The 27785-nt window shown below is 58.8% G+C and overlaps 1 protein-coding gene across 3 annotated transcripts in view; it reads left to right on the top strand.

The window, feature by feature from the left end:
• Positions 1–765: 765 nt before the first annotated feature.
• ZFPM1 (zinc finger protein, FOG family member 1) overlaps positions 766–27785 on the top strand; it is a 34926-nt gene continuing 7906 nt past the window's right edge. The window contains exons 1-4 of one of the 3 annotated variants that reach the window (XM_037408900.1): positions 766–877; positions 15511–15642; positions 17554–17643; positions 27018–27151. In XM_037408900.1, the coding sequence (XP_037264797.1) occupies positions 838–877; positions 15511–15642; positions 17554–17643; positions 27018–27151 (396 nt within the window). In that variant the 5' untranslated portion in view covers positions 766–837. Of the gene's footprint in view, positions 878–9026; positions 9163–15510; positions 15643–17553; positions 17644–27017; positions 27152–27785 lie in introns of those variants that run through there. The other 2 variants (XM_037408901.1, XM_037408902.1) reach the window with 2 other exon arrangements.

Raw genomic sequence — 27785 nt, 5'->3', positions numbered from 1 at the left:
ACTGGAGTGCCAAACGAGCGTGTTGGGAATCCACATGGGGGAGTTAGGGACATGCAGGAGGGCTTGGGGACTCCATGGAGGGGTTGGGGTCCCATGGGAGTGGTCTGGGGACCCCAAAGAAGGCTTGGGGACCCCAAGTGGGAGTTGGGGACATGCAAGAGGGGTTGGGGACCCCAAGAGGGGGTTGGGGTCCCAAGGAAGCAGCTTGGGGATACCAAAGGAGGCTTGAGGACCCCAAGTGGGAGTCGGGGACACGCATGAGGGTTTGGGGACAGGCATGAGGGTTGGGGACCCCAAGGCAGTGTCAGGACCCCAAAGTGTGGGGGACACCGGTCCCAAGGCAGGGGGCCGGGGCCCTCGAGGGGGGCGTGTCACCCCAAAATGGGGCTGAGGACGTTCGCAAAGCTTTGGGGACCCCGGCGGCGGACGGCGCCTGCGCCCCCGCAGGGATCGGGCCCCCCCAGCGGGGGGGCGGGCACCGCCCCCTGCCCTGCCCCGCCCCGCCCCACGCCGCGGCGGCGGCTACGCCATCCGGTGGGCGTGGCCTGAGGGGGGGGGCGGTGGCCTATGGGCGGCCGCGGCGGTGCGCGGCGGGGGCAGGCCCCGCCCCCGTGGAACGTTCCGCGGGTTTGAGCCGCCGCGGCGCCCCATTGAGAAAATCCCGCGGCGGCGGCGGCGGCTCCGCTCCGCCGCGCACGGCCCGGCCCGGCCCCGGCCCCGGCCCGGCAGCGCGGGCGGGCGGGCGGGCATGCGAGGAGCCGGGGGCCCGCCCGCCGCCACCCACCTGCCGCCCGCCCAGCCGCCAGCCGGGGCGCCGGGCTCGCCCCTCGCCGAGCGATGTCCAGGAGGAAACAGAGCAACCCCCGGCAGATCAAACGTGAGTGTCCGGTACCGGCGCCCCCCCGCTGCCGCCAGCTTTTCTGTCCTACCCCCCCGCCCTTTTCTTTTTTTACTGCACCACCCCTTCGGCGCCAGCACCCCCGCCCCCGGTGGAGCGCGGTCCTCCCCCGGTACTACCTGACACCCCCACTCTGGTACCCCCCCGGGACGGCCCCGGTGGGTGCCCGTTCCCGCTACCGGCCGCCCCGCTTTGGTCTCCGTCGCCGCCGCCTCCCTCTGCCCGTCGCCTCCCCCCGCCAACGCGGTGGCTCCGGTACCGGCTCCCGATGGGGCCCCGATAAGGCTTTAAAATATTCCGTTCTGCAAGTCCCGTCCTGATAACATCGCTCTGTCGGGACGGCCTGAAATTGTGATCTTATCTCCCCCGCCTGCCTCCCATCCAGCGCCGTGGGCAGGGCGAGGGGCACCCCAGACCCCCCGCGGGACTCCAACCCCCCCCGTCCCGCCCCGGGCACCCCAGCCCTGCCAGCAGCCCCGAGCCCTGGGTCTGGCACTGTCACCCTGCCAGGGGTTCCCCTCTCCGCACGGATACCCCCCGCTGGTGCCGCCGGACGCGTGTGCCATCGTCCCCGCGGACCGCCATCGTCCCCGCCGGCCATCCTGGCCTCAACCCTTCGCCCTGCCTGGGGGCCCCTCGGCTCCCACTTCGCACTGCAGCCCGGGTGGGGATGGGGCCGTGACAACCAGGGCTGACAGCAGGAGGGACCCCCGGGGGTCCCGCAGGCCTTCGGCCACCATCCGTGTCTCCCCGCACCGAGCGGCCATCTCCGGAGGGTCACGCTCCCCACGATCCCATCCATCGATCCCATCCATTGGCTGGGATCTGGTTTCAGTCCGGTGGGGATGTGCCGGCTGTGCTGAGAAATTCTGCAAAGTGCTGGAAGTTTTTCGGTGACGGGCTGAGCTGGCTCTTCTCCCTTCCTCTCTGGTGTGTGTATGTGCGTGTGTTTTTTTCCCCTCGAGTCGATGGAAGCAGGCGATAAGAGGGAGATGGGAGGATAGGGAAGGCTGGCCACCATGTGATAATCTAGCTTTATCTTTCTCTTGAAATAATTGCAAGGCTGAGTTGCACCTACCTGTTTCCCTGCCTGGGGTGATTGCTCTGGTGATAAAGCTCAGCTAGACTTTTACCCTGGTAGAGTTAAAAATAGTCCCAGCTGCCTCCTATTATTTTTTTTTTTTGGTGGTGGTGATAGTTTTCTCCTTTAGCTTTATCCAACTTCTGCGGCTTTCTTTCGGCAAAAAGCCCGGCTGCCCAGCGATCCCTCCCTGGCTAACCCCAGCTCATTAAACCGGGAGCGTTGAGCGAAGCGCGCAGGAGCGTCGCAGCCACCAAAATAACGCCACCGCTGTGGGTGACAGCTGCGCATGGGGGACACGCCGACGCTGGGGTGCCCACCTGGTCCCAGCACCCACCAGTGTGGCCCTGGGTGCTGTGGAGGAGGGGGGAAACGGGGCTGGATGAGGCCGTGGCAGCTTGGCTGGGCGAAGGCGGCTCGTACCTCCTTCCTCTGCTGCTTTTCTGCAGAGATGTGAAGAAATGATAAAGTGGGAGGCTGATCTCAGGCCGCCAGCGATGGCCAAAACTGATTAAAAGCTGAAAGCTTGGAACCCTTCCTGTATGTGTCAACATGAAAACAGTCATTAGAGCCGGCGAGCGCGGCGAGAGCGCCTTGCCGCTGCCTCCGACAGCTCTGCCCGCCGAGGGAAGGTATGCATGAATCAGGGCTCCGGTAACCAGACTCCTCTCATGTACAGACCGGACCTGTTTCCACAAAGTCTATCCTTTTTATCATCTCAGCTGGAGCATTAAAAACCTCCTCCAGATTGGTATCTGCTGATTTTATTTTCCTGGGTGACGCTATGTTCTTGCTCTGGCTTCGTCTCTTCTGGGGTTTGGGTTTTGTTTTTTCTGAAAGCTCGATGCGATGCACAGATAGGCTCGCAGGGGAGATCGCTGGGCGAGCGGGCGATTGCCAAGAGCGATAAGACAAAGATCAGACACCGGACTATATTTAACCGGCTGCTTTAACCTTCTTCTTTGCTTTTTGGGCTGGAGCAATGTAATGATGGAGGGGTCTGGGGGTACCGGTGAAGCAGGGTCCCTCCAAGTCCCCCTCCCCGGCAGCACTCGCTCTGCCCACAGCACCGCTGGCACGCGGTGGTGAGGCTTTGAAAGCCGATTGCATCTAGATGGTGGCTTCCAATAGCGGAGAAAACACCCAGAGAATTTTATTTATTTAATTTTGCAGGGTACCTGTCCGGGGAGGACAGTTGCTTTTCACCCCCCGCTCCATCCGTGGCTGTAAAACCCAGCAACCTCCCTGCAGCTGCTGCTGCTTTATAGGGGTTTTGGTTTTTCTTTCTTTTCTTTTTTTTTTCTTTTTTCTTTTTTTTTTTTTCTCCCCCCTCTGTCTTTTGTTCTGCTGGTAGATAGATGTGAGGGGCTGATAGAGAGCAGGAGCTGATCTCCAACCCAGATAGCCTGTTATATTTATTAACTTCAAACATGGGAGCGCGGGCACACAGCTGATGCGCCAGGCTGCTGGCAGCTGCCTGTGCGTGCACTCGCAGCACCGGGTCTTCCGATGGGGGAAACTGATAAGCGGGAGATTGATCTCATCTTGCTGATGTGCCTCTCCCTCTGTTGTTCTAATATAGATATTATTCTTTTGGGGTTTTTTTCCTTCCAAAATTAACTGGAAGTGAACATTTTTGTAGTAGTTGCAGGGGCCTGTTGGTGGGGTTTTTTTTTCCTCCCCCCCCCCCCCTTTTTTTTTTTCCTTTCTATTCTGCTTTCAGCTACAGCAGATCTGAGCTCCTGATAAGTGCCCAGGCCTGATCTCCATCCTGATAGAGATTGCCAGGGGAGATAAGGACCCCTTATCTCTCCCCACCAGACCTGAGCAGGATTCGCTACAACAACAAACACAGCAAAGAGAGGCGAAAGGGCTCCAGCAATTTGTTCCATTGCAAACGTGATTAATGCAGGTGCTTTAATTATCTGATGGGGGGCAGCTGCGTATGTATTTTCATTTCTCAAGGTGTGGTGTTACCCCCCCCCGCCATGTGTGCTGTGAAACAAGCGTTGAGAGCTGAGCTCTCCCCAGTGCCTGTTATCAGCTGCAGATGTTGCATTAGTTTGATGAGAGCTTTGACTTTCCTTCTTGATCATTATCTCCGGTTCTGCTCCACAGCAAGCGCAGGGGCTGGGGAAGGGTGGCAAAAGCACTGTCATATTTTTTTGTGTGTGGATTTTCTTTAATTGCTATTAGATGGTGTTAGATAACAAGTGCATCTGCTCTGTTAAACCCTGCCGCCTCTTGATGAAGTGGTTTGGGCTGGGTGTTTTGGTTTTTTTTCAGCTTTTGTTTTTTGGTTTTTTCCTTTCCTCTTTTGTAAGCTCAGCGGCTCTCTGGTCCTGCAGGGAGTCGTGGTGCCGAGCAGGGGGGTCGTGGTGCCTGCTGGACTGTGGGAGCCATCCTTCTCAGGGGCTTGGAAAATTGCGTTTCTTGTAAAGATGACAGTGGCCAACTCGGTGTCTATTTTTAGCTGCGGCGTGGTGAGCTGGTGGCGTGGGATGCTCCTGGCACGCCTCCTGCCCGCTGCTCTCCCGCTCCCTTCGCTTGCTGACTCGCTCCTTTCCTTTCGGTCCGTGCAGGTGACTAACTGCCTCCACTTGCTTTCCCCCGACCACCACCTCCCATCACTACGATGATGCTGCACTTTTCCATCACCACCAGCCTCTGTGCCTCAGTTTCCCCATCCGCACCTGCCAGGGAAGGGATGCTCTGGGCTGGGGTGGGCGGTGGGGTGGGGAGGGTTTGCTGATGGCTCCCCAGAGATGAGCTGGGTGCCGGCAGGGCCTCCCAGCTCCGCTCCCAAAACCAGTATTTTCTGCACCTCCTCAGGGGCTGCCTCAGCACTGCAGCCCCCTCCCCATGCTGGGCTCCTGGCATCCCGAGGGTGGCATCCCTGTGTCCCACATGTCTGCTACACCCACTGACACTGCCTGCTTCCCTGCTAGCCCCTCCCCTCTTGTGCAAGGCCCCCCCGAGGCATTTGCCAGCCCTGACTGAGTGGCATCCCAAAGTGATGGCTTGGTGTTGGCAGGGGTGCAGGCAGAAAAGCCTTGTGGCACATCTGCTCCTGCAGCAGTTCTGCCCATCCCAGCTGCTGCCAGACTCTTGGGATGCACTGTGGGTGACACTGGGGGCTCCCAGAGGTGAGGACCCATCGTGGTCCCCAACGGTGGGACGAGGCATGGGGTGACCCAGGCTGGGCTGGCAATACTGCAGTGCTGGTGGGATGCATCTGGCAGAGCCGCAGCCTGCCGTGGTGAGCTCTCTCAGCCATCGCCAGCTGTTTCCTGATGGTAACTTAGCAGCACCACAGGGAAGCCACGCTTCTGCTCGGTGGAGGGTTTGGACCAGCTGTAGGAGACGCTGGAAGAAGTTTTTCTCCTCTTCCATGACCAGTGGTCCAGGTGTGAGCATCCCCACAGGCCCTGTGTCTGGGACAGGGGTTGACACTGTGCTCGGCAGGTGGTGACCAGTGGGACAGCATGCCTTGACATCTCACTGGAACAGTACATCCATTTACAGGGCTCTGGGCTGCCCCATGCCGCCAGCCCCGTGCTTTGCTGCCTGTGGGACATGTCCCAGGGCATCCTGCAAGCCCGTTCTGGAACCCTGCTTGGGGTATATCCCCAGCATGGCCCGCCCTGGCCATCTTCATCTCTGCATCGGGCAGGGAGGATGCGTGCAGGATGCTCAAAGGGTGAGTGTGTGGGGTACCTGGCAGCACGGCAAAACCTGTTCTGCTGAGAGCCCCGGCACACGTCCCTGCCGGCAGCCGCGGGGCGGGAAGGTACTGGCGGCTGCGCCAGCAAGGCTGCGGCAGCTTTGGCAGGCGGCTGCTTCCAGGGCCTGTGGGTGCTGGGGTTGGGTTGGTTTGTGTCTGCTGCCGCTCTTCCACCTCCTGCAACCCTGGGGGACACCCCCGCATTGACCCCTCCCTGAGCAGGCGTGAAGCCATGGTGATGCCTGCACCGTGGGGACCATCCCCAGCATCTCATGTCAGAGCAGGAAAGCCACCTCCAGCTGGGATTTACGGCTCTGGATCTGAACTTGTGCTGTTGGGCAAGGTCTTATTTTCCATCGTGAATCATGAGGCCACCTAACAAGCTGCAGGTTCCCCTTTCGCCAAGTTGCGAGCCGGCCAGCTCGGCAATCAGGGCTTGGGAAGAAAGCAAGCCTTTCCTCACGGGTGTTGCAGTGGATTGTGCAAGGTGATAGTGCCACGGCACAGGTGATCCGTGGGTCCTGGAGAGGGGCAGCCCCGTCCCTCCCCAGGGAGTCAGCGGAGCCACCCAGCGATGGCAGCATCCCAAAGACAACATGGCATCAAGTCACTGGGGAGCCAAGCCTTCCAGCATCACTGTGTCCACACGCACAATCTGCAGCATCCCTGGGGCATGCCATGCTGTGCGACGCTCCCAGCCCTGTGCCAGCCGTGGAGTCGACACCACCCGCATCCCTGGGAGAGAAGGGACAACGCTGCCCAAACTGGGAGCGGCAAGGCCAGCACAACCTGGGGAAGGAGCCACTGTGCCCTGCTTGGGATTGGTGAATTTGGGGTCACATACACCTGTTCTGGGAAAAGGAAGAGGATGTTTTCCATGCATGCTGTCCGTCTAACTGTTTTAAAATAAATTATTTGCCTTGGAAAATGCTGGCTAGGGTGATGCTGCAGAGAGAAAACCAGCCCAGATGTTCCACACGGCAGCACAGGCTAGCACTGGGACCCGAGCCTGCCCAGCAAGAGGGATGTGAGCGGCTCTGAGCACTGGTCAGAGTAAGTGGGGGAGATGGCAGGAGCGGAGAAACCTTGTGCTTTTAAGATTTTATTATTTAAGAAGAAAAAGTGGAAAGCTCCTCTCTGCCAGCCCCACATCACGCTCTGGCTCTGACTCCTATGGCTGTGCCCAGGGCATGGAATTTTCTTCCTGGGCGGAGAAGAAATCGGCTCCCCACTGTTGGAGAAGAGCAGGAATAGGAGCAGGAGGCCAATATATCTTTTTCTTTTTTTTTTTTTTTTCTGTGACACGTCCCATGACTGTTTTTGTTGCCTGACTCAGGGCTTTTGGACGCTCTGGCTTGGCCAAGCTGCTGTCCCGCTGCTTATTTTATCAGGAAAGTTCAAGTGTTTCGGGGGTAATACAGTTCCCTCTTCCGATGGCTGCCCGGCAAAGGCTCTGCATTGTTCCTGCAGCAACATGTTTTTTTGGAAGGGATGAAATGCCGAAAGGAATGTAACTGCTGACCTTGGGCTGCAGTGGGGTTAAGGAGTGTGTGCCTATGAGTCACTCCAGATAAGAGCCTTCCACGGCTTTTTTCCTCCAAAATAATTCTTTATCTCCTCTTTCTCACATCAACATATTTTCTTGACATCTCCCGTTTGATAGCGCGTGGAGGAAATGTGCTCCTCTAATTTGTTCATCTGATGAAATGTAGATGCATTGTTTTCTCTTGTCCTTGGTGAGCTGGGGGTTGGTGCCCGGGCCTTTGGGGATGCTCAGTGAGGTCGGTACCCAGAGCTTTGGGGATGCTCAGCAAGGTCAGTGCCTGGACCTTTGGGGATGCACCTCGGGGTCGGCACCAAGGGCTTTGGGGATGCTCAGCAGGGTTGGTACCCAGGGTGCACGTGCAGGGCATTGGGGATGTGCCTCAGGGTCAGCACCCGGAATGTGCAGGAGGATGCCCGAGCAGGAGAGCATCACCCTGCGCATCACCCAGCTCAGGGGACTACGGGGAGGAAAAGCTGCTTTTAGCTTCCCCCCCCTGCTCCGCCGGGAAGTTTGGCCGCTCGCTCACTTCTCTGTCTCCCAGCTGAGGCCTCTCATGCTACTTCCAGCTCCTATGATAATGCGGAAAGTTGAACTGGCCCCATTACTGCGCTGCGATGGTTGCCTCGATAACGCCCCGATAATGGCAGCGATAGCGGCAGCTCGGTAGCCAATGGCTCTGCCGCTCCTCCCATTAACATTCCCCACCACGGACCGGCTCGGAGCTGCCTATCTGCTCTCCATTTCCACTCCTCCGCTAGATAAGAATGGAAATACTGACTTCATAGCTCACTGATTAAAGTGTCTGGATTTCTTGATAATACACAGATAAATTATGTTTTTCAAAAAGAAGGTAGGGAAGGGAGTGCGAGGGGAGGGAAAAACCTCCAGTCCATTTTTATTATTTTTTTTTTTCCTTTCCCTCTTTCTGGCCATGCCCTGTGGGTTGGGGTTTTTCTGCTCCAGAACCCCTCCCCAGCCTGCGACCGGGGCTGTGCTTTCGGGGACGGGTGACGGGTTGTGGTGGGCAAAGAATTTTTGGGAGCCATGTGGATGGGGTGCATCGTGCATGCAGTCACATCCCCGCACTGGGATGGAGATACTGCCCTCAGCTGCCAGGGACCCGATCACATCACAGGGATGTTTGGCTTTGCCAGCTGCAGTGATGCCACATGGCCGGGATGCCAGTGCTGGCTGCAGCATTGTCGCATGGGCTCTGGCTGTTCCCAGGGGCTGGCAGCCGCCTGGCAGGGCCCAGGGATGCTTGGGAAGCATCTACCATTCCACACCCATCTCTAGCCTGAGCTGTACTCGTTCTGCTGCTGGATGATGCCTGGTCCAGCAGGATGCTTTGGGACCAGCCTCATCCCGCTGGCCCATCCGGGCTTAAAAATTATGTTTGAATTTCCTCACTCGTCCCCACTGGAGCAAATGGGGCTTCCAGACTTTTTGGTTCCTTGCATTGGAAAAGGTATCGACCGCAAGAATCTAAGTTTGTTTCGTCTAAATATAAAACTAAAGAGCAAACAGTATAAAGTTCATTTTTTAATGTGCTGCCCCATTCCAGTTGGGCTGCTCTCTTTATTTTTTTTAGGGGAACTGTGATAAAAAGCAGTGATAAAGCCAGGACTGTTTTGTGTAGGAGTCGGTATCTGCGTTATCTATCTCCCTTTTTCACTCTCCGAGCAGCTCTGTTGTTTTTTACTCTTATCTCACTCCACCAAAATGCCAAGAACAGGAAAAAAAAAAAATCAAAAAAATAAAAAGAGGCAGCGCAGGCACACGCGTTTGCACGGAGGCAAACTCTGTGTCCGCAGAGCTGGGTGTGAACGGCCACGCTGCTTGGAGTTGGAGGAAGAGGAGGGCTGGGGGTGCCAGGTGAAGGTGCTGGCGATGGAGGGGCTGTGCCACAGCAGGTGCTTGCACTGGTCCGGCAAGGGCAGCGAGGCCGGGGGGGGCGGGGTGGGGGGGGTGGGGTGGGGCTGTGGTGGTGGGGGTTTTGGGGACAGTGCTGTCCCAGCTGCTGTTGGTGACTTTCATCTGCCGGGCTTGGTGCCAGCAGCCCACCCTGCTTCTGGCAGGTGGGCCACCCAACTGTGCTGTACCCTCTCTGGGTCCTTTTCTGCTCCTGGACTGGAGCACCCTCGCACCCTCCAGCCCCTACTGGTTGCTGGAGTGTTGACAGGAGAGCCCGAGGTGGTCCAGGATGGCACTGGGCACCCTGGGGACACCAGGGACACCCTAGCTGGAGCATCTTTGGTGATGGGTCTGGTGGCCTTCTGGGTCACGTCCACCATCCCCCCTGTCCCCATCCCTCCATCTTTGTCCTCGCCTGGTGCTATCATGGACTGAAGGTCTCAGAGTGGAGGCTGAAATCTGTCCCCATTCCCTTCCCAGCAGCTTTTGGCAGTGGGATGGTCCCAGCAGACCTGAAACGGCTTCCCACGGGGAGGGGGACGGCTCCAGCGCGGCATCTCTGGGGTAATTTGTCGCTAGATTAGCAGAGAGCTTGACCTCTGTCCTTGCCGTCACCTGGTATTGATGGGCTCTGCAGGGCCACGCTGCTGGCTGAGCATCCCCCCACCCCCAGCCATTCCCGACCAGAATAGCTTTATTCCGGGTGGGAGAAAAAGGACCATAATTGAGGGGATTTTCACCCAGAAAATCTCCCTTTGGCCAGAAGCCGTGAAGTCACGCAGTGCAGGAGGTGCGGTGGCCGTGCCACCTTGCACACCCCTGGGCAGCTGGAGCCTGACCTTCACGGATGGAGCTCCTTTCCGTGTTGGGGGGGTATCCAGCTGCTCCCTGCCTGTGGGCTCGCACCAGGCTGCCCCAATCCTGCCCAGATCAACACAGGGTTAAACATCTCAAACTGCTCTTGGATGGGGATTGGGATGGGGGACACCCTCGGGACCCCCTGGTAAGGACCGGTCCCTCTCTGCTGGCTGCAGAGGGGCCCCGGCAGCTGCCTCAGTTTCCCTTCCGCACGTTGAACATCGTCTCGCCCCAGCTCCCCGCCAGCCGGGAAGGCAGGACCATGTTAAGCATCGCATCCCCTTCTCACGGAGCAATCTGCTCCCATCCATCTGATGTGCCGGGGCCGGGGACGGCTCTATTAGACTCTCTTCTCTCTTAAAATCTATCAGGGCGTTATCGACCCCATCTGAAACGTAAAGTCACTTCATTGTCATTGTCCCTGTATTTTCTTTCTCATTATTTTCCTGTGCCCCCCGCGGCCCGTTCCCCCAACCCCCCCAGCTGCTGTTTGATATGATGCGGGCTCTCTCGCTATTAGTATTAGTAATCGCGGCCCCTGAAGTGAAACAATCTCCTGTAATCTATCAGCGGTTTATCGGCCCTATCTGAGCGCCGGGAATGGCTGGGCTCGGCGATGGCGCCATGCTCGGCCGCTGATAAAGTTACAGAGTTCAGGCGGTGATGAATGTTAAGTAACTGCACCCCGCGCAGATAGGATATGGACTTGGCAGGGGGAGCAGCTCCGGCTGAAACCAATCTCTCCCCTATCAGCAGGGCTGCTTTTTCTCAGGCTCTGCTTCTCTCCGGCTCTTTTCTTCCCCAACGGTTGCAAGTGGGGGCTCCCCCGGGGCAGCACTGCTGTGGATCGGGGAGGGATGCCGGGGGTGCTGTGCCCCAGGGGTGGAGCGGTGGGGTGTTCTGGGGTGCTCTGCATCGCCGCCGTGGGGATGCCAGCCCCGGTACGTTTTTGGGGTGGTCAGGATGCTGCGGACATGGGCATCCCCCCCATTGGTAATTGTAGCATCCCCCTGTGAGCACTCGCAGCATCCTCCCCCACCGTAAGCAATCACAGCATCCCTACCACCTCCATTCCCCCACTAGCCTTCATTCCTCTCCTAGATAAATTAGGCCTAAATACGTTATAAATTTAATCATAAATTATTGTAAATACCCATCATGAGCATTCACAGCACTTGTGCCCCACCCCATGAGCAATCACAGCATCCCATACCACCTTCATTCCCCCTACTATCCCTCATTTCCCCTCTTGGATAAATTAGGCCTAAATACTTCGTAAATTTAATTATAAATTACTATCAGACCCCTCCCCCCCTCGCCAAGCAATTGCAGCATCTCCTCCCACAAGCAGCTGCAGCATCCCACCAGCAATCGCAGCATCCCACCAGCAATCACAGCATCCCCACTACCTTCATTCCCCCACTAGCCTTCATTCCCCTCTCCTGGATAAATTAGGCATAATTTAATAATAAATTATTACAAATACATTATAAATCCCCTCTCCATCTACCAGTTCCCCAAACACATATTTTTTTTCTCCTTGCCCTTTTAACACAGGGCACCACGGGAAGGGTTGGGGTGAGTTTTATCTGGGGGTGATGGAGAAGGGCCCCATATTAGAGATAGGTACCGCTGGAGCCAGCCCCAGCCGCTATCGGCCCCATGCATGGGGCTGATATTTCATGTGCCGATATCCGCAGGGGGAGCCCGGCCCTAGGATGCTGCAGCCGGACTGATAGGGGAGAGGGTTGATTTGGCCTCAAAAAGGTCCATTTTCCTCCGGAACAGGAGTCTGGGGGCAGTGTCTCGCCTGGGACCCCTGATTTTGGAAAGCATTGCAATGTAATGCTGGATCCCAGCAGCAGCAGCAAAGGGGAGGGAAAAAATAACTCCCGGGATAACGTGACCTTTGAGGACCCGCGTCATTTCCCAGCCACCAAAACCTCGTTTGCCCTCAACTGTGGAGCTTGGCATCCCCGATCCTCGGAGAACTGGCTTGGGGGCATCTGAGGTCGTCAGAAAAAGCAAACTTTAATACGTACTGGGGAAGAATTGGGTGAGAAGAGGCAGGCTGGTGTCCCATCAGATACTGCTGGGTTTTGGATTTGCAGCCCAGGTTGCTTTCTGGGTGTTGCTTGCTGCGGGGCAGACATGGCATAACCCTGCTACAAGACCCTGGGGAATCCCCGCGCTGTGCCGCACCCCACCGAATCACCAGAGATGGTTTTGCAGCCAGTGCAAGGAAGGGTCAGGAGTGGCTGCTCCCCTCTCCAACAGTGGCTTTCCTTGGGGAATACCAGCCCCGTGCCCGCTCCTGCAGCCCTTTGCTCACAGCTGCAAAATTTGGGGGAAAATAAAGAGATTTAGGGGCAGCGGCACTGCCTTGAGGAGGCGATGCCAGAGCTGGATTCCAGTCGTGAGATGATGGGTGAGCATCGTGGTGACGCTTCATGTGCCCCAAGACCTGGTGGGGAGCCTCACCCAGCTGCTCTGGGGCTTATCAGTTTATTACTATTTTTTATTTTTAATTTGAAGGTGTAATCAGGGCTGGCTTGTGTATGTGTGTATATATATGTGTGGAGGATAAGGAGGAGGTGGAAGGATGAAGAGAGCCTCCATCCCACTGCCTGCGTGGTCCTGCTGAGCCCTGGGTCGGGGGACGTTCCCCGGGTCCCCCAGCGTGACAGGGTGACCCCGGGGCCCAGCACCCTGGGGTCCCACCGCACGGTGAGCTCCGAGGCGCCTGTAGATGAGGTTTGGGGCATGAGGCTGCCCAAAGGCGGGGGCTCGCCCCCGGCACTGGAGTCAGAGCCCACCCACGGCCTCCCACCTGCACAACATTTTCAATTTAAAAACCCAGTACGGTTTTGGCGTCAGCTGCGAGCCGATGAACGCCAGACGGTGAAGGCGGGTTGTGCCCAGCCTTCGTTTTCAGTCCAGAACCTGCTCTCTGCCACTGGGACTGTTCCTCCTCCTCCTCCTCCTCCCCCTCCTCCTCCTCCTCCTCCTCCTCCTCCCCCCCTTCCTGCTCCAGAGCCGGTGGGAAAGTCTGGGGCTGTTGCTATTTTCTATCTGTTGTTGAGGCCTCTTATCGCTTTGCTCTTGTCTGCGTGCCGGCTTTCAGAGCGGCCAGGGTCTCACTCCTTGCAGCCCGGAGAAGTCCCCCCTTTTTATTTTCTATATTATTATTTTTTCCTTTGATTTAATTTACCGGCTAAGCACAAAGAAGCAAGAAAAGGTTTATTGTTCCTGCACCGGGAGAACCTTAATTTGAGTGAAATGATCAAATCATTACCTGGGTAACGATGGGTTTTCCTACCACTGGAAGAGCCCTGGGAATGCCGACCCTCGTGCCCGCCCGGACCCGCATCCCCAGCCTGCACACGGGTGACATGGGCACATCACCTCTGCTTCCTGCAAGTTTTTACAATCGCTGTAGTTTAAAAAAAAATAGTAATTGGGGGAAAAAAAGAAGAAATCCTTCCTTGTTATCAAAAAAAAAAAAAAAAGGAGGGAGAAGGAGGGAGGGAGAACAGTTAATCGTCGAAGCGGAGTATCTTGGAAGGGAGCATTTTTTGGCTCTTCCCCTCTCTGTAAAGCCAGCCTCAGTAATTCAGTTTTAAAGCATGAAAAAAGGGAGTTGATGAAATTCCACTATCAGCACTGAACCAATATGCAAAATATCTCGCCGAAAATCAAATAGCTATTATGTTTTCATTTCCATTTCAGCGTATTTGCTTAATGAAGAATAGACAGATCAGGCAAGCCGAGGGAGGCTGTGTGCGGTGATAACTGTGCCGGGCTTCCAGCAATCCCGGAGAAGTGACGCTCAGCTCCCTGCTCCATGCTCCCTCTCCCTCACTGGCTTTTTTTTTTTCTTCCCCACCCCCCCCCAGTCCTTTTTTTTTTCCTGTTTTTTTTTTTAAGCTATCCAGTAGTTCATTTAACCCACGCAGCCAGCAGCGCTGGGAGCACCAATGCCAGAGCATCCCCCAGGGATGTGTGGGCAGGCTGGGAGCAGGATGCTGCAGTGGGGCAGGCTGGGTGCTGGGATGCATCCAGGGACCGCGGTGACATGGTGCCGGGATGCTGCCGGCCAGCCACCATCCCTGTATGCAGTCAGTGAAGCTGCCCTACCCACACCCCAGGTTTTACACAATCGCCTCTATATGGGGCATCCCCATCTCTCTCCTGGCTGGGGCTCGGTGTGTCAGGGCAGGGTGCGGGTGGTCGGGGCACCCCTGGGTGGGTGCCACATGCAGTCCCAGAACCGTCCATCCCCTCCCTGGCCACATCCATCCCTCCCTGGCTAGGCTGGAGGTGCCAAGCCATGGAGCAGGAGAGAGTCGGGTTAACTTTATCAGAAGCCCAAGAGCCGTGAAGGCGTGAAAGAAGAAATTAGCCTAACAATGTTTCATTTACAGCGAGAGAAACGATTTGTTAGCTGGCGATTGTTTCTGAATATTATCAGAGCCTTTTTAATTGTGCTGGAACTGAAATTAGCAGAATTAGAATAAATTGCCTTCCCTTCTCCGGCAGCCTCTTTATTCACGCTCATTGTTGTCTGCTTTGTATAGATTATGGGCTCTTTGTTCTCCTGCTGTAAATATACATGCCTGGAGTCACAGAGAGCAGCTGAGGTCTGCAGACAGTTTGTCACCACCGTTCCCCTGCCCGCGCTGGGCTTGGCAGGGTGGTGCTGGGTGGGCACCGGGCAGCCCCCGGCTGGGCTTCGTGCGGCGCGAGCCACGTGCGCCGCCGTCTCTTTCTTTCTTGATTTCAGCGTGGATGGGGATGCTGCGTTGCCGTGGAAACGGCAGCGTTTGGCTGGCAGGGCTGTTCAGGGCAGGGGATCCCCCGTGTGCACCCCGTTTGCATCCTCTGTGCGCCCTGCTTGCAACCGCTGTGCCTGCCACATCATCCCCTGCTGTCCGGGGCTGTGGGTATGGTGGGGGGCTGTGTCACGGCTGCCCTGTCAGGCGAGGGGTGCTGGGGACTGTGGGGGACAGGCTCTGGGGTCCCTCACCCCATTTGGGGCAGGTGCGGGGCAAGGTTTGGGTGGTAAGTACGGCAGAGCGGTGCAGCAGGCTGGGCAACTCACCGTGCCACAGCCATGTGGCGGTTCTGTGTGGGGACCCCACTCGCTTTCCCAGCAAGTGTGGGGCTCATTCCCTCGAGGTCTTGAGGGGGAACCCGGCATCCCTTGAGGGACATCAAAGAGCAAGGTGGTGGCTCTACAAACCTCCCTTTGACAGGGGACAAGGGACCCCAGGTTAATAATGGACCATAGGGCTGGCCAGGGAGGGGGTTTCTCCCTTCCCATGGTATGCAGAGCTGCCAGGCATCTCCTGGCCCCACACTCATGGTGGGTCACAGAAAGGGACCTTTGCCAGCCCCCGAGACACTGGCATCCCACATTTCCTAACTGGGAAAAAACCTCAGGGGTTTCCAGTTCTCCCCCTCTAACCGCCCCCTCTGTGTTTTGGCAGGTTCCCTGGCAGCAATGGAGGAAGGCGAGGATGGCCCGGCGGGGGACAAGAGCCCCTCAGAGAGGGAGGGGGCTGCCTCGGACCACGAGGGCTCTGCTGAGCGCGACACTTCCAGCCCCCCCAGCAGCGAAGGTGAGCCTCGCCACATTGCCAGGGGGCTTCCCATGGTGTCCCCCCTGCCACAGGGACAGGTTCCACCACCGGAGCAACCTGCCAGGCACGCCAGCATCATCTCTGCTGTTGGTGCATGGTGTTAATTAGCAAATGAAGTATCCTGCCTACCCGAATTGTGTTGGGCTGTTGGTTACGTGAGACCCCCAGTCTCCCCAGGGTGCTCCATCCCTCCAGCCAGTGGCAGGACCCGCTGAGGGCAGCCTGGCCCCGGTGTGATGGTGAGCAACCGGCTGGGAGCAAGGAAGGGCTCCCTGCAGCCAGTGCAAGCAGGAGCAATCCTGGCTTGGCTGGGCCAGCAGCATGCTGGGGTGGGCCACCAGCTGGGCTGCTGGAAACCGGAGGCGGGTGGCTTGCCACGATGGCTGCTAATGAGCTCCGTCACCCTGTATCCCTTTCAGCACCTTTCACCCGCCCCGGTGCTGAGCCACCGGCGGCAGCGGAAGGATGTGGGGGTGCAAAGTGACCCCCTCCAGGGATGCAAAGTGACCTTCTGGGGCACAAAGTCACATCCTGTGGGGTGCAAAGTGACTCCCCGGCCACCGAGGCCACAGGTGCTGGCAGCGGCGGTGGGGCAGACGGGGATGGGGGCACAGGGCCGTTGCTGCCTGCTTCCTGCCCACGCCGCCTGCCTGCCGCCGTGCGAGCCGTGCGAGCTGTGCCCCACCCCAGAGGTGGCTGTGTTTCAGGGCCGGGCTGAAACAGTCCCCAGATATCCTCTAAGTTCCTTCCTGTGGAGGTGGGGGCAAATCCTAATCAGTTAATGTTTGCAGTGCCCTTCGAGATAACCGCGGCAGGGCAAGGCTGCACCGGCTAATGGAGCCGGCCAGTCCCCGGCAGGCAGTGGGGTTCCCGGCAAACACCCGCTGCCTTCGTCTGCCAGCAGCCGGGGAGCAAAGCATCCCCCAAAACTGCAGGAGCCGACCCGGCAGCGCAGCGGGGACCCACGCCAGCACCCTGATAACGGGCGCAGGGAGGGCTCGCCGGCAAACTTTGCTCGGCAGCAGGGAGAAGCGAGCGGCTCTTATCTGATGGGGGAGCTGGGCTGGGGGCGAGGGAGCCGGGAGCCTGGGTGCGGAGCTGCACCTGGCACTAGCCTGCCTCGATAAAAAGGTGATAGCAGAGATAACGCCGAGCAGCAATAACGGCCACTAAAGCTTTCAGCGCGATGGATAAAAATCGATATGCCAGGCACTTTGATTTATAGCCAAAAATAATAGGACTTTTATACCCGGTGATTGATTTATTTGATGTTAATCATTCCGCTTATCACCTGTATTAATAATCTCCAATGCTGGTGACGTCACCCCTGGGTGTTCGCTCTGGCGCCGATCGATTGGGCTCCGCGCTGGTTATCCGCCCGGGACGCAAAGGCAAACATGTACTTTGGGCGCTAATCTTCCACACTGTCATATGCAGATAGGCCTTATCAGCTGCATCTCCAGCAGCAGTTAATGGAGAAAATAATTGTTATCAAGTTGCTATGAATACGCCACAAATAGAGCCGTGATGGGAGTGGGGCTGAACCGGGTGACGTGGGGTCCATGGGTGGGATGGCGGAGAAGTAGGGGGGGGGTCAGCAGGGTGGGAGGTGGGTGGCCATCTGAGGGTGGCTCGGGAAATCCCTGGGGAGGATGCATGGGTGGGCTTGGCTGTCCTTATGAGTCATCCTGTGGGGTCCCCATGGCTGGGCAGCCGGGGGGTTTGGACACAGGGATTTTGAGGAGAACCCCACCCCCCCATGGACATTCTTGAGAGTGAGTCCCTTTCTGCACCCCGTGGTGGTGCTAGTCCAGTGGTCCTGACCCCTGTGGGATGCCAGTCTCTGAAATTCCCTGCGCGTGACCTGCTGCCTTCCCTCTCTTGCTGCAGAGTCCAGAGACTCCTTGGAGAGTCCGAAGGAGCTGGAGAAGCCGGATCCTGGAGAAAACGCGCGGGAGCCAGACACCTGGAATGGGCCAGGTGAGTCCCCACTGTGCAGCCAGTCATCCTGCTCCATCCCAGCTGGACCGCGGGCTGGAGCAAGCCTCTTGCAAAACGCAATATGAGGAGGACTGGAAGCACTGGGAGCTAGACAGGCTGCAAATAAGTGAAAAAATACCGTTTCTGCTGGGAAAGGAGGTACGAGATGATGGTTGTTGTCCCCCAAGCTGCTGTTGGGATGGTAAAAGCCAAGCCAGGAGCAGCGGGGATGTCAGCACCGTGGCTGGCATCGCGCTGCCAGCGCAGGGAGGGTTTGGACCCCATCCTGCATTGCCCTGTGCTCGCGTGGGCACTTTGCAAACATCCTGGCAACCACAACAGCGACGCTCGAGTGGTTTTATGATGGTTATCAAAACCCCCAAGGAGCAAATACAGCTGTCTATCTCCCTCTCAGCATCTCCGCGCCGGGGCCGCTGGCACCGACAAGGCCAGGCACGCCATGTGGGTACCCCGCGCCCTATCACCCTGCTATCTCCAAACCGACCCGCCGATGGGGTTACAGTCGGGCTCCGCCGTGCAGATTGGGTTTGTGGGTGCCAGTCTGCTGGGGACGGCACCCAGCAGGTGGATGGGGACGGGACCGGGGGAAGCTGACACCCCCAAGTGTGGATGTGCTGCGTTTTGGGCCCCATTGGTGCCGGCAGCGCTCGCCCCCAGCCCGCTCCTCCCCAGGGAGCCCCTGGCTGGGTGATGCCGGTGGATCTGGTTTTGGAGCAGCCCTGTGGAGCAGCGGGTGATGGGAAGGGGTGACCCTGATGCAGGACAGTGGTCACCTTTGCGTGATGGATGCGACGGGGGGGATCCTGGTGTGTCCCTAAGGCCATCAGCGTCCCACTTGGACTGGGCAATGGAGAGGCCTTGGGAAAGGCCGGCTGCCAGCGCACATGCTCCTGCAGCTGCCGAAATCCCCACGGCCCAGCAAGGAGCCATGGCCCTGCTCCTCCTTCCCGCCCCAGCCAAGGGGAAGCTCTCGCGGCTCCGCTGATATCCCAGCCCTTCCTGCGCGCCGAGCAGGAAGGAGCTGCGAGGCCGCCCCCGGCTCCTCCTTATCTGCTCCCCAGCCCTTTGCCCCCAGCACCGCTGCACTCCCCGCTCCGGCACTGGCATCCCGGGGCAGGGCCGGGGGGGGGGGGCAGGGGCTGCGGTGCCAAACCCAGGGGTGTCCCTGTGCCCCAGGGCTCGCGGCACTGCGCAGCCCCATATCCTGGCAGCACCGTCAACCACGGGCTCCCCAAAAGGGACCACGAAGCCTCGACCCTGGCCATGCCTCCCTTTCCCCCTCTTCCCTCGCCAGAGCGGGTTATTTGCATTCTTTATGTAAAAGAGATTTTATTATCGCCTTCTCTCAGCCCATCTCTATTCTGGTAATTGGAGTGGTATTAATTTCTGTGTGGCTGGGAGTTGATGGCGGTCCGGCGATGCTGCAGCGATAGGGTGTTCCTTTCGCACCAACCGCCGCGATAGCCCGTCTATCAGGCGCTCTGCAGGCTCTGCACTTATCAGGGATGGAGCTGGCGAAAAGGGAAACTCTGAGCAGCCTGAATTTTCTTTTTTATCTGGCAGGATCCGCCATATGTCAGCAATGGCAGCTGCGAAGATGCGGCGCGACACGGGAGGGGCAAGCGGGCTGCTCCGGGCACCTTTGTTCGCGCCCTGCGGGGGTCTCACCTTCCCCTGGCCCTTTTTTGGGGGGCTACTGGGTCACCCCCACTATGGTTTTGCCCTGTGGGTCTCCAAATCTGCTGCCTCGGGGTGCATCGCTGTGCCAGAGGCTTGGCAGCCCGGGGATGCAGCGTGCCCGGACCTCGCCGTGGGGCTCCTTGGCCCCGCGTGCCGGCACAGGAGAAGGAGTATTTTGTTTTATCTTTGAAATGACCTTGTTAGCTGGAGGGGGCTGCTGCGTGCCTGGCTGATATGCAAATCCCTGGGAGCTGGAGAATGTAATCCTCGACTTGGGAGCCTTTACAGATGTGCCGGGGTGCTGGGACACCTCGGCTGTGCTTCCCAATGGGATCGCGGGATGGAGCGTGGCCACGCTTTGTGCCCACCCGTGCCAGCCACTTCATCCTCTGGTGGGGCTGGAGAGGGGATATCCATCCTGTCCAAATTCCCCCAAGCCCTTCCTTGCAGCCTCACCAGCGGCTCTCTGCCATGCCTCAGGTTTCCATCTTTCCCACCCATTTTTGTTTGCTCAGGAGCAGGGTGGTAGCGAAGACTTTCGGGAGCACCCGCAGCCTCCGGCTCCCCTCCCAGGGCTGTCCCCTCGTGCCCATCACTGCCCACCAGCTTCACCAAGTCAGGCAAATTCTCCCAGAGGGATAAGGTGAAAAGCTTCAGCAAATTTCACAAATGTGGTGATGTTGGGACAGGGGAACAGAGGAGAGCAGAGCCCTGCTGAGGGACAGGCTGCTCAACCGCATTACGAGGCACTGGCGAATCCCCACTGGGAGGCTGCAGCCCGGGGCAGCCCTGGCGGCACTTGCCTTTCTGCAAGGTGGAATGAAGCTTTTTGCTTTTGTCCCTGTGGGGACACCGATGGGTCGCTGGTAGGGAAAGGATGGAGCAGATGGGACCAGACCCAGGGGTGGCTCTTGCCTCGTCCCCCTGTGGCCGTGTCCCACCACCCTCCCTGAAAGAGCAGGTCACTCCCCTTTTCTACGTCAGCATCACTATTTGGGTCTCCACCAAGATTTCAACCTTGCTGAGCCCCCGATGTCCCGCTGCCAGCTCATCTCTCTGGGGTTTATTTAATTGCTCCTGGGTGGTAACGATGACTCTGGGTTAATTACAGAGCATGGCACAGGGTCCACCTCTCCCAGCACCAACCGTGAACCCCAAATCCATCCTCACCACGAGTCCTGTATGCAGGGTACCGGGATGGGACAGAGCAACTTCTTATTTTTTTGGTGCATCTAATTAAAACTGCAGACTTTTTTTATTTTCCTTTCCCCCCTGCCTCCCCCTTCCCTTTCGCCTCCCGCTCGCCTTCAGTTGTGTTTATCTGTGCCACGACTCCTGCCTGAATAATCTCTGGCTGCCCGGAGTTTGTCTGCAAACCTCAAGGTTTATTATCAGGGCGAGCAGGGCATGATGAGGAGGGACGGCTTGTCCGGATGGCCGGCCCCGCGCCACATCTGCCCCATTGCTCCCCCTTCCCCTCCACCCTGGTATGTGTGGGTGGGAAAAATTATTCCAGCTATTTCTTTTTATCACTGGGAACCGGGCTGAGCAGCAGATAGTTGTGTTTGTGTTAGATTGCTGGGGGACAGGGAGAAGTTGGGGTTCGGGACAGTAACCCCCCTGAGTCAGGGGGTCCCCCAAGGCCCTGAAAACCCCCTACCTGGCTTGCGTCCGACAAAGCCACGTCATGGCACCAAAGGCAGTGGCATATTTGACATCAGAATGGGAATGGTCCCAGTGGTGGCACCTGTCCTGGATTGGGGACATTGAAGAGGACCCCATCCCTACTGGGGTCTGTACCTGCAGATCCCTGCCCTCAGCTCAGCCTCCGGGCACACGGCAGGGTGGAGGGATGCTGAGGACCGTTAGGGGATGTTGATGGTGTAAAGGGATGCTCAGGCTGGTTTGGAGACACTCGATGGGATGCTCGGACTGGTTTGGGGACATTGCTGAGTGGAAGGATGCTCAGACCAGTTGGGGGACACTGCTTGGGGTGCAGGGATAGTTGGGCCAGTTTGGAGACACTGCTGGAGCAGAGGGATGCTCAGACTAGTTTGGGGACACTGCTGGGGTGGAAGGATGCTCAGGCTGGTTTGGGGACTCTGCCAGCATGGGGGGACACCCAGACCAGCATCTCCTATAGCCTGGCAGGGACACTGCTGCGTCGGGCAGTGCTGGGGGCTGTTGACATGCCAGCAGCATCCCCTGCTCTATCCCTATCTTCCCTTCCATTTTCCCTTGGGAAGGAGAAGAATGTCTTGCATACTTGGGGTGAGAGCCCTGAGGGCAACACTGCCAGGCTCATGGTGACTGACAGCTGTCAGTCACTGCTGCCTTGCCACTCTGGATCTGAGGACTGACGGGGTTTAGGGCTTGTTCGAAGCTGAGCTCCCACCCCTCTCCTACGTCTAGGTGCTGTCCCCCTGGGGTCCTCCCACCCACACAGATAGGCCCTGCCCAGCACTGCGGCAGTGACCCCCCCATGTGGTCCCCCCTCTTTTCCGGAGGGGATATCTACCCTCTGCATCGGCTCCGGGGGCCCCTTCGCTCCCTTCCTCCCCCCTACCCGGCTTCCTGGCCCCCCCAGCACACCCCTACCCACTGCCTGGCACCAGCCTGGGCAGAGCCAGCGGGTCCAAGCAGCCCCACGAGTGGGGACAGAGCAGGGACAGGGTGTCCCTGGCACAAGGGTCCAGCCACCCCTGGCAGCCCTGGGGGGAGCCAGGAAGTTTTCCTCCTTCTTATCCTCCCTGAACATTTTCTGATGCTACTGCAGGTGTTTACAGCTCCCATTTATATGTGGGGATGGGGACCCCCTGAGAGCCACATCCCAGCAGGGCATAGAAACACCCCGAATGCAAACATCCCAGGGAGGCTTACCGGGATGCATCCTGCTGGGGCAGGGCACCCCAGCTTACGTGGGGCGTACGGGAAGGGCGATCCCCAGGCGACGCATGGCACGGCTGGTGCCCGCCCTGCTGCCGGTGCCTGCCAGCTGTGGTGCACAGCTGGCAAGCTGGGTGCCCAGACCTTTTGGGGTTCAACACCTCCTGGGTGCCGTTGCCCCCTCCCTGGCCTGCCCAGGCGCCGGGAGGTGCCCGCTCTGCTCACCGGGGTAGGTCAGAGCTCCTCCATTAACCAGGGGCAGGGTTCAGCCTGATAAAGATTTGCTGTTGTACTCTGTCAAAAAAAAATCAATAAATTGCAAGCGATGGGCAGGAGCGATAAAGGCAGAAGTCTCCCCCACGCCCCCCCCCAGCTCCCACCCCGCGGGGGCAGTGGGGTGCCCTCCTGTACCCCAAAGCGGGGGGCAGAGCCAGTGGCAGCCCAGCTCTCCCACAGCTGTTCCCTCTCGGTCTGCGGCAGCTCGGCCAGAGCAACCCCAGGCTGAGCCCAAGCAGGCACAGCCCAGCAAGGCTTGAATTTAAACCCTCCTCACTCCTTTGTCGTCCCCAAGGCTGCCCTGATTACTCGAGCACCCGGGACGGCAAAGCTGGGATAATCTCCTTAGCCCCTTTGGAGAGATTTCCCTTTGTGAGCGGAGGTGAAGAGTGGAGATGCTGCGTGTTCACAGCTTAAGACTCTTCCCAATCGGCTCCCTCCATCTTATCGGAGCGGTGCCATCACATCATTTCACTAGTTGAGTTGTCAGGATTTATTCCTTCCGCCGTGCACTCGCTGCTTCTAAAAACAGCAGCTGGGGCACACCGCGGGGCCGAGCCAGGGCTGCCGGGGGAGTCGGGGCTTCTCCAGCTCGGCTTTCCCCGAGCAGGACTGGGAGAGCCACTGGAGGTTGGGTACCGATAGATGGATGGATCAATCCATCCATCCTCCCTCCCCCTTGGGGGCTCCCATGCCACAGGGACATCCTGCACATGCTGGGATGGGAGCAGAGACCACCAGTTCATTCCCGTTCTCCCAGGCTCTGCGTCACCAGGGCTCAGGTGGGGGCTGTACCCGGGGTTGTGGCCCCCAGGGCTGGCAGCCCCCAGGGCCAGGCACAGAATGCTGTATTAATAGGAGCGGCACGCGGCACGGCTGGTGCTGGGACATGGTCCCGTGACACCCCGATAGCAGTACTTATCCAGATAGTATCCAGGCAGCTGCAAACATTGCGGGGACCTCCGAGCCCAGATCCCCGCCGAGGGGCAGAGCCGGTTCATTCGGATTTGATTAAAGTCACAGGGATGCAGTTGGGGCGAGGGGATGCGGGAGCTGCTTGGGGATGGGATGGAATAGGTTTGGCCCAGGGCCGCCCTTCCCTCCTGCTCACTCCCACCTGCAGGGAAAGCAGATGTGGGCACATGGATGTGTCTGCGCTTCGGGAGCATCCACACGGGACGGCCACAGGAGCTGGCATATCCTCACCCGTGGTGCTGTTTATTTCCCTAGCTGTAAGGGTGCTGTGGGTCACTTGCGGATAGGCTCTTGTGGAAATTCATCATCATCACACCCCGTTCACCCCATGCCGGAGGAAGATGCAGCCGTGTTGCGCGGTGATGACTCACTGGCACCATGCGACCCCGCAGGCTTCCTCCCCACGTGCCCTGCAGGTCCCTGGGGACGCAGGTGCCAGCCATGCCTTCTCAGCCATCGATCGCCCGATGCGTGGCCGTGGTGTGATGACAGGATTAATCTTTGCTCTCCAGCACAGCTCAGCCTATTTCTTTGAAATCTCTCGATAGGGAGATAAGCCGAGGTGCAGTGCTGGGTGAGCAGGCGCTGCCGGCCTGGGGGGGGGCAGTGAGCAGCCCCAGCACCCCGTGTTTCAGCAGCAGGCAGAGCACTGGGGTCCTTGTTGCACTGAGCAGGTGCACCCAGCTCACCAGGGGCTTTTTTCCACTCCTTTCCGCCGCTTTTCTTTGCAACCCAAAGCAAACAGCTGGGTCCCTGCCCAATTTGGTTAATGATCCGGAGATAAACCCTCCTACGATAACATAACGGCGGGGCTGGCGGGGCACCGCCTGGCCAGGGACCGATGGCCAGACGAGATACCCGGGGTGGTGTTCACCTGCCGGGGGGGATCCCGTGGGGAGGGCAGCACCAGAGCGGGGCTGGCGCCCATGGACTTTGCTCCTTTCCACTCACCAGGGAGACTGCTGGGGGTCACCTGCGGCACCCCACAGGCTGGCACCAGCTCTTCCCAACCTCCCCAGGTTGCAGGCAGGGTGATGTGGCTGAATCCGGCACCTTTGGAGCATAGGAATGGGGATTGCTCCATGCTGTGTGGTTGTTCCCACGCAGGGACATAGCTCGCTCACTTTGGGTTTTGCTCCCAAGTGCGGGCAGCGTGAGCAAACGGCATCTCCCAGGTCACCCCATCCCGGCTCAGCATCATTTTCCTCGTGCCAAAGGGAGAAGCACAGCAATGCCGTGTGCTTAGTTTGAAAAATGACCGTTTTCCTTCTCTTTTTTCTTGGTGTATGAATGTGGGTGCAGCTGAGTACTGCAGGGGCTCCGGCAGCATCCCCAGCCGGGCACAGGGACACCCACTGGGACAGAGAACTGCTCAGGACCACTGGCTGGGGTTCACCACCGCCACATCTTTGGGGTGACACTGCTGGATTGGGCCACTGGCCGGTGCCGTGGCCATCGGGTGCTGGCGGGGAGCGGGGCCAGCTCCGGCAACACTATTTTTGTCCCCCTGTCTGGAACGGTTTTCTCTTTATCAGCGCCTGCGTGTTTTCTCTGCTGGGGTTTGATACACAGAAGATGAAGTGCTCTGACATGGGAAGTGTCAGGCGAACGCTCTTATCTCAGAGACATGGTCTCCTGACCCAAACGCCGCTGATTACCAGTGAGACAGGGGGAAGGAGGGGCAAAAGGGGGGGCACAGGAGGGGACGTGGCGGTTGGGCTCCGTTCCCCAAAAGTAGCCAGACTCTCCAGGGTGGCAAAGCCAGCGAGGAGCCACCACCATTGTTGGGGCTCTCCTGGGGATTTGGGGATTTGCTGTCCTCTCCCCGGAGCTGAGGGGGTGAGGGCAGGCAGCCTGGGATGCTAAGACTGCATCCTGGAGGGACCCCAGCACATCGGGAGTCAGCCAGGTGTTGGAAACATGGGGCAGTGTGCACCATGCAAGGGTCCAACTGCCCAGCTCAGCTCCGAGGCCCCGCTGATCGTCGCATCCTGCTCTGCTCCCCGGCTCCTTTGCAGGAGGGAGCAGCCAGTCGAGGGGCTGCTGCTGCCCCTCCTCATCATCAGTTGGTGCTTGGGAGTAAATCCCATCAGCTCCTCAAATGTCCCAGCCCTCCTCCTCCTCCCTATCCTGGGATGGACCTGGTGGGGGCACAGGCAGGGGGATGCCAGGGATGCAGGGTGGCCAGAACTGGCACTGTGCTCACTCCCAAAACCACTTTGCTAGGGATGAAATCTCAACTAGAGACAGAGCCAGGATCCCCGCGGCCAGGGCAGCTTTTGGAGCTGCCGGGCCAGCACCAAGGGCTCCCCGGCTGAGAGCACCAAGGTGTGTGGGAAGGGGAAGCAGGCAGCCCTGCCTGCACCTCGGCCGGGCAGAGCGCATCTTTCCCTTGTGTCTACTGAAGGCTGCGGGCACGGGGATGGAGGGTGGCATGTGCCTAAGCGTGGGGACCAGTCCAGTGACCCCAAAGACCTCGGGGACCTTCAACACCTTCACAGACCGCCTCTCCAGCCCACCTCCCGGCAGGTTTTGCTGAGGGGGATTGGCTGCTCCGCTGGGATGTCACTCAGAGCCACATCCTTGGCAGCACAGGGCTTCCTCAGCGGATGGAGGGGACCCGTGGGTGGCGGTTGGACCCAGCAATCGCCGGTGCTGCCAACCCGTGCTCACCACCCAGCACTTCCAGTCACTCACCTTAACTTACCCCAGCGTCGAGAGGATCCAGATGTCAGCCCAGCTAATAAACACATCAGATTTCAATCTCCGCAGCCATGGGATCGCTTTATCCTCCCTGCGCTCCCAGCTCGGAAAGCAATTTTGCCTTCAAACGAGCGCAGCCTCCTCCCTGCCCACGGGACCTGGGCACCAGCTGCATCTGCTATGGAGCCTTCGAGGGACAGGGCTCTGGGCACATGGCCTTAGGGGGGGCTCTTTTCCCTGGCATGATGGTGGGGGGATCCCACTTCTTCTCCAGAGCACCCTGGGGAGCTAGGAGCCTTCCTGGCTGCAGATGGGTGCCCTGGCCACCCTGCCTCGTTGGTGGCCCAGTGTTTGGCTCGCTGTCCTCGGGGAGCATCTTGGTTTTGGGGGAGCAGTGTCTGGCCCCTTTGTGCTGTGCAGCAAGGGGCAGCCAGCGCACATCCATCTCCGTATTGGTTACCTGCCATCTTATCTGCGCTCCGAAAGACAAAGGCACAGTTAAAACATTTTAGAGCAGCCTTCATAGCGTATTAACATGTTATCTAACCCATTAAACCAGAGGCTTATCAGATAATCAAAGCCATTAAGCCCTGAAGCTTCTGCAACTTTGGGTGCCGGGATGGGAAATGCTCCTTCCTCTCCGCCACTGTGCTGTGCCTGGACCCCCGGGCCATGCCCGGACCCCCCAGTGAGATCCCACCCACCCACTGCAGACACAGCCCCACAGCACTCAGTTTCTGGTGGGTGCCCATGTCTGCAGGGACCTGGGGCTGGTGCAGGCCAGGGACCTGGCTGGGGGGCATCATGCCTATGCTGTGCCTGTCTCCCCACAGATGAGCTGGATCTGGCTGTGCAGGAGGGGGAGAGGCAGGTGCGAACCCGCAGGAGCCTCCCCGAGGGCTTCTCCTGGGGACCCTTCCAGGGCAGCATCCACAGCGAGCCGGCATCGCCGGGGCACGGCGAGATGGTAAGGAGCACTGCCGCGGGCTGCCAGGGATGGTGGCAGGGAAAGTCCTGAGGAAACAAGTTGTTTGGGGAGAGGAGTTCGTTTGGAAGGGATTTTCCATGCTTGAGCTCCTGACTCCCTGGGAATCTCGTGGTTTGGGTGGCCAAGAGGTTTCCCTGCCATACACTCCCAAGCTCAGAGCATCCCCACAGGCCCAGGGATGGGATGCTGGCCATGCCCTCCCATCCCTTCCTGTGCATGGCTGCAGGCAAGCAGGCTGCTTGGTGGTACACGTGCCCTCACAGAGGAGATGTGGTCTCTGGGTTTCCCACCCCACATTTGCTCCCAGGGGGCTCTGCTTGTGCCTAGAAAGCGCCAGGGCTCTGTAGCCCATGGGGAAGGGGCAGGAGAGGAGACAGCGCGGGGCGCTGGTGGCTCTCCGTGGCAGGAGCACACTGCGCCGGGGCGAGCACACACCCTGCGGTGTGTTGTGGGTGCTGGATCCGCACATCCCAGTCACATCCTTCCCCTGCCCCCCCCCCCCCCCCCCCCCCCCCCCCCCCCCCCCCCCTCCTCCCCGGAGGTGCACGCCAGCAGCTCCAGCCCAGGATCTTTGAGGCTGGAGAATCTCACCCGGCCTCCATCCCCACCTCCT

The sequence above is a fragment of the Falco rusticolus genome, chromosome 15 (genome assembly GCF_015220075.1).
Source record: "Falco rusticolus isolate bFalRus1 chromosome 15, bFalRus1.pri, whole genome shotgun sequence".
In the NCBI taxonomy this organism is placed as follows: Eukaryota; Metazoa; Chordata; class Aves; order Falconiformes; family Falconidae; genus Falco; species Falco rusticolus.
Note: the sequence above shows the minus strand (reverse complement) of the source record. Positions and strands in the feature narration are given on the sequence as shown.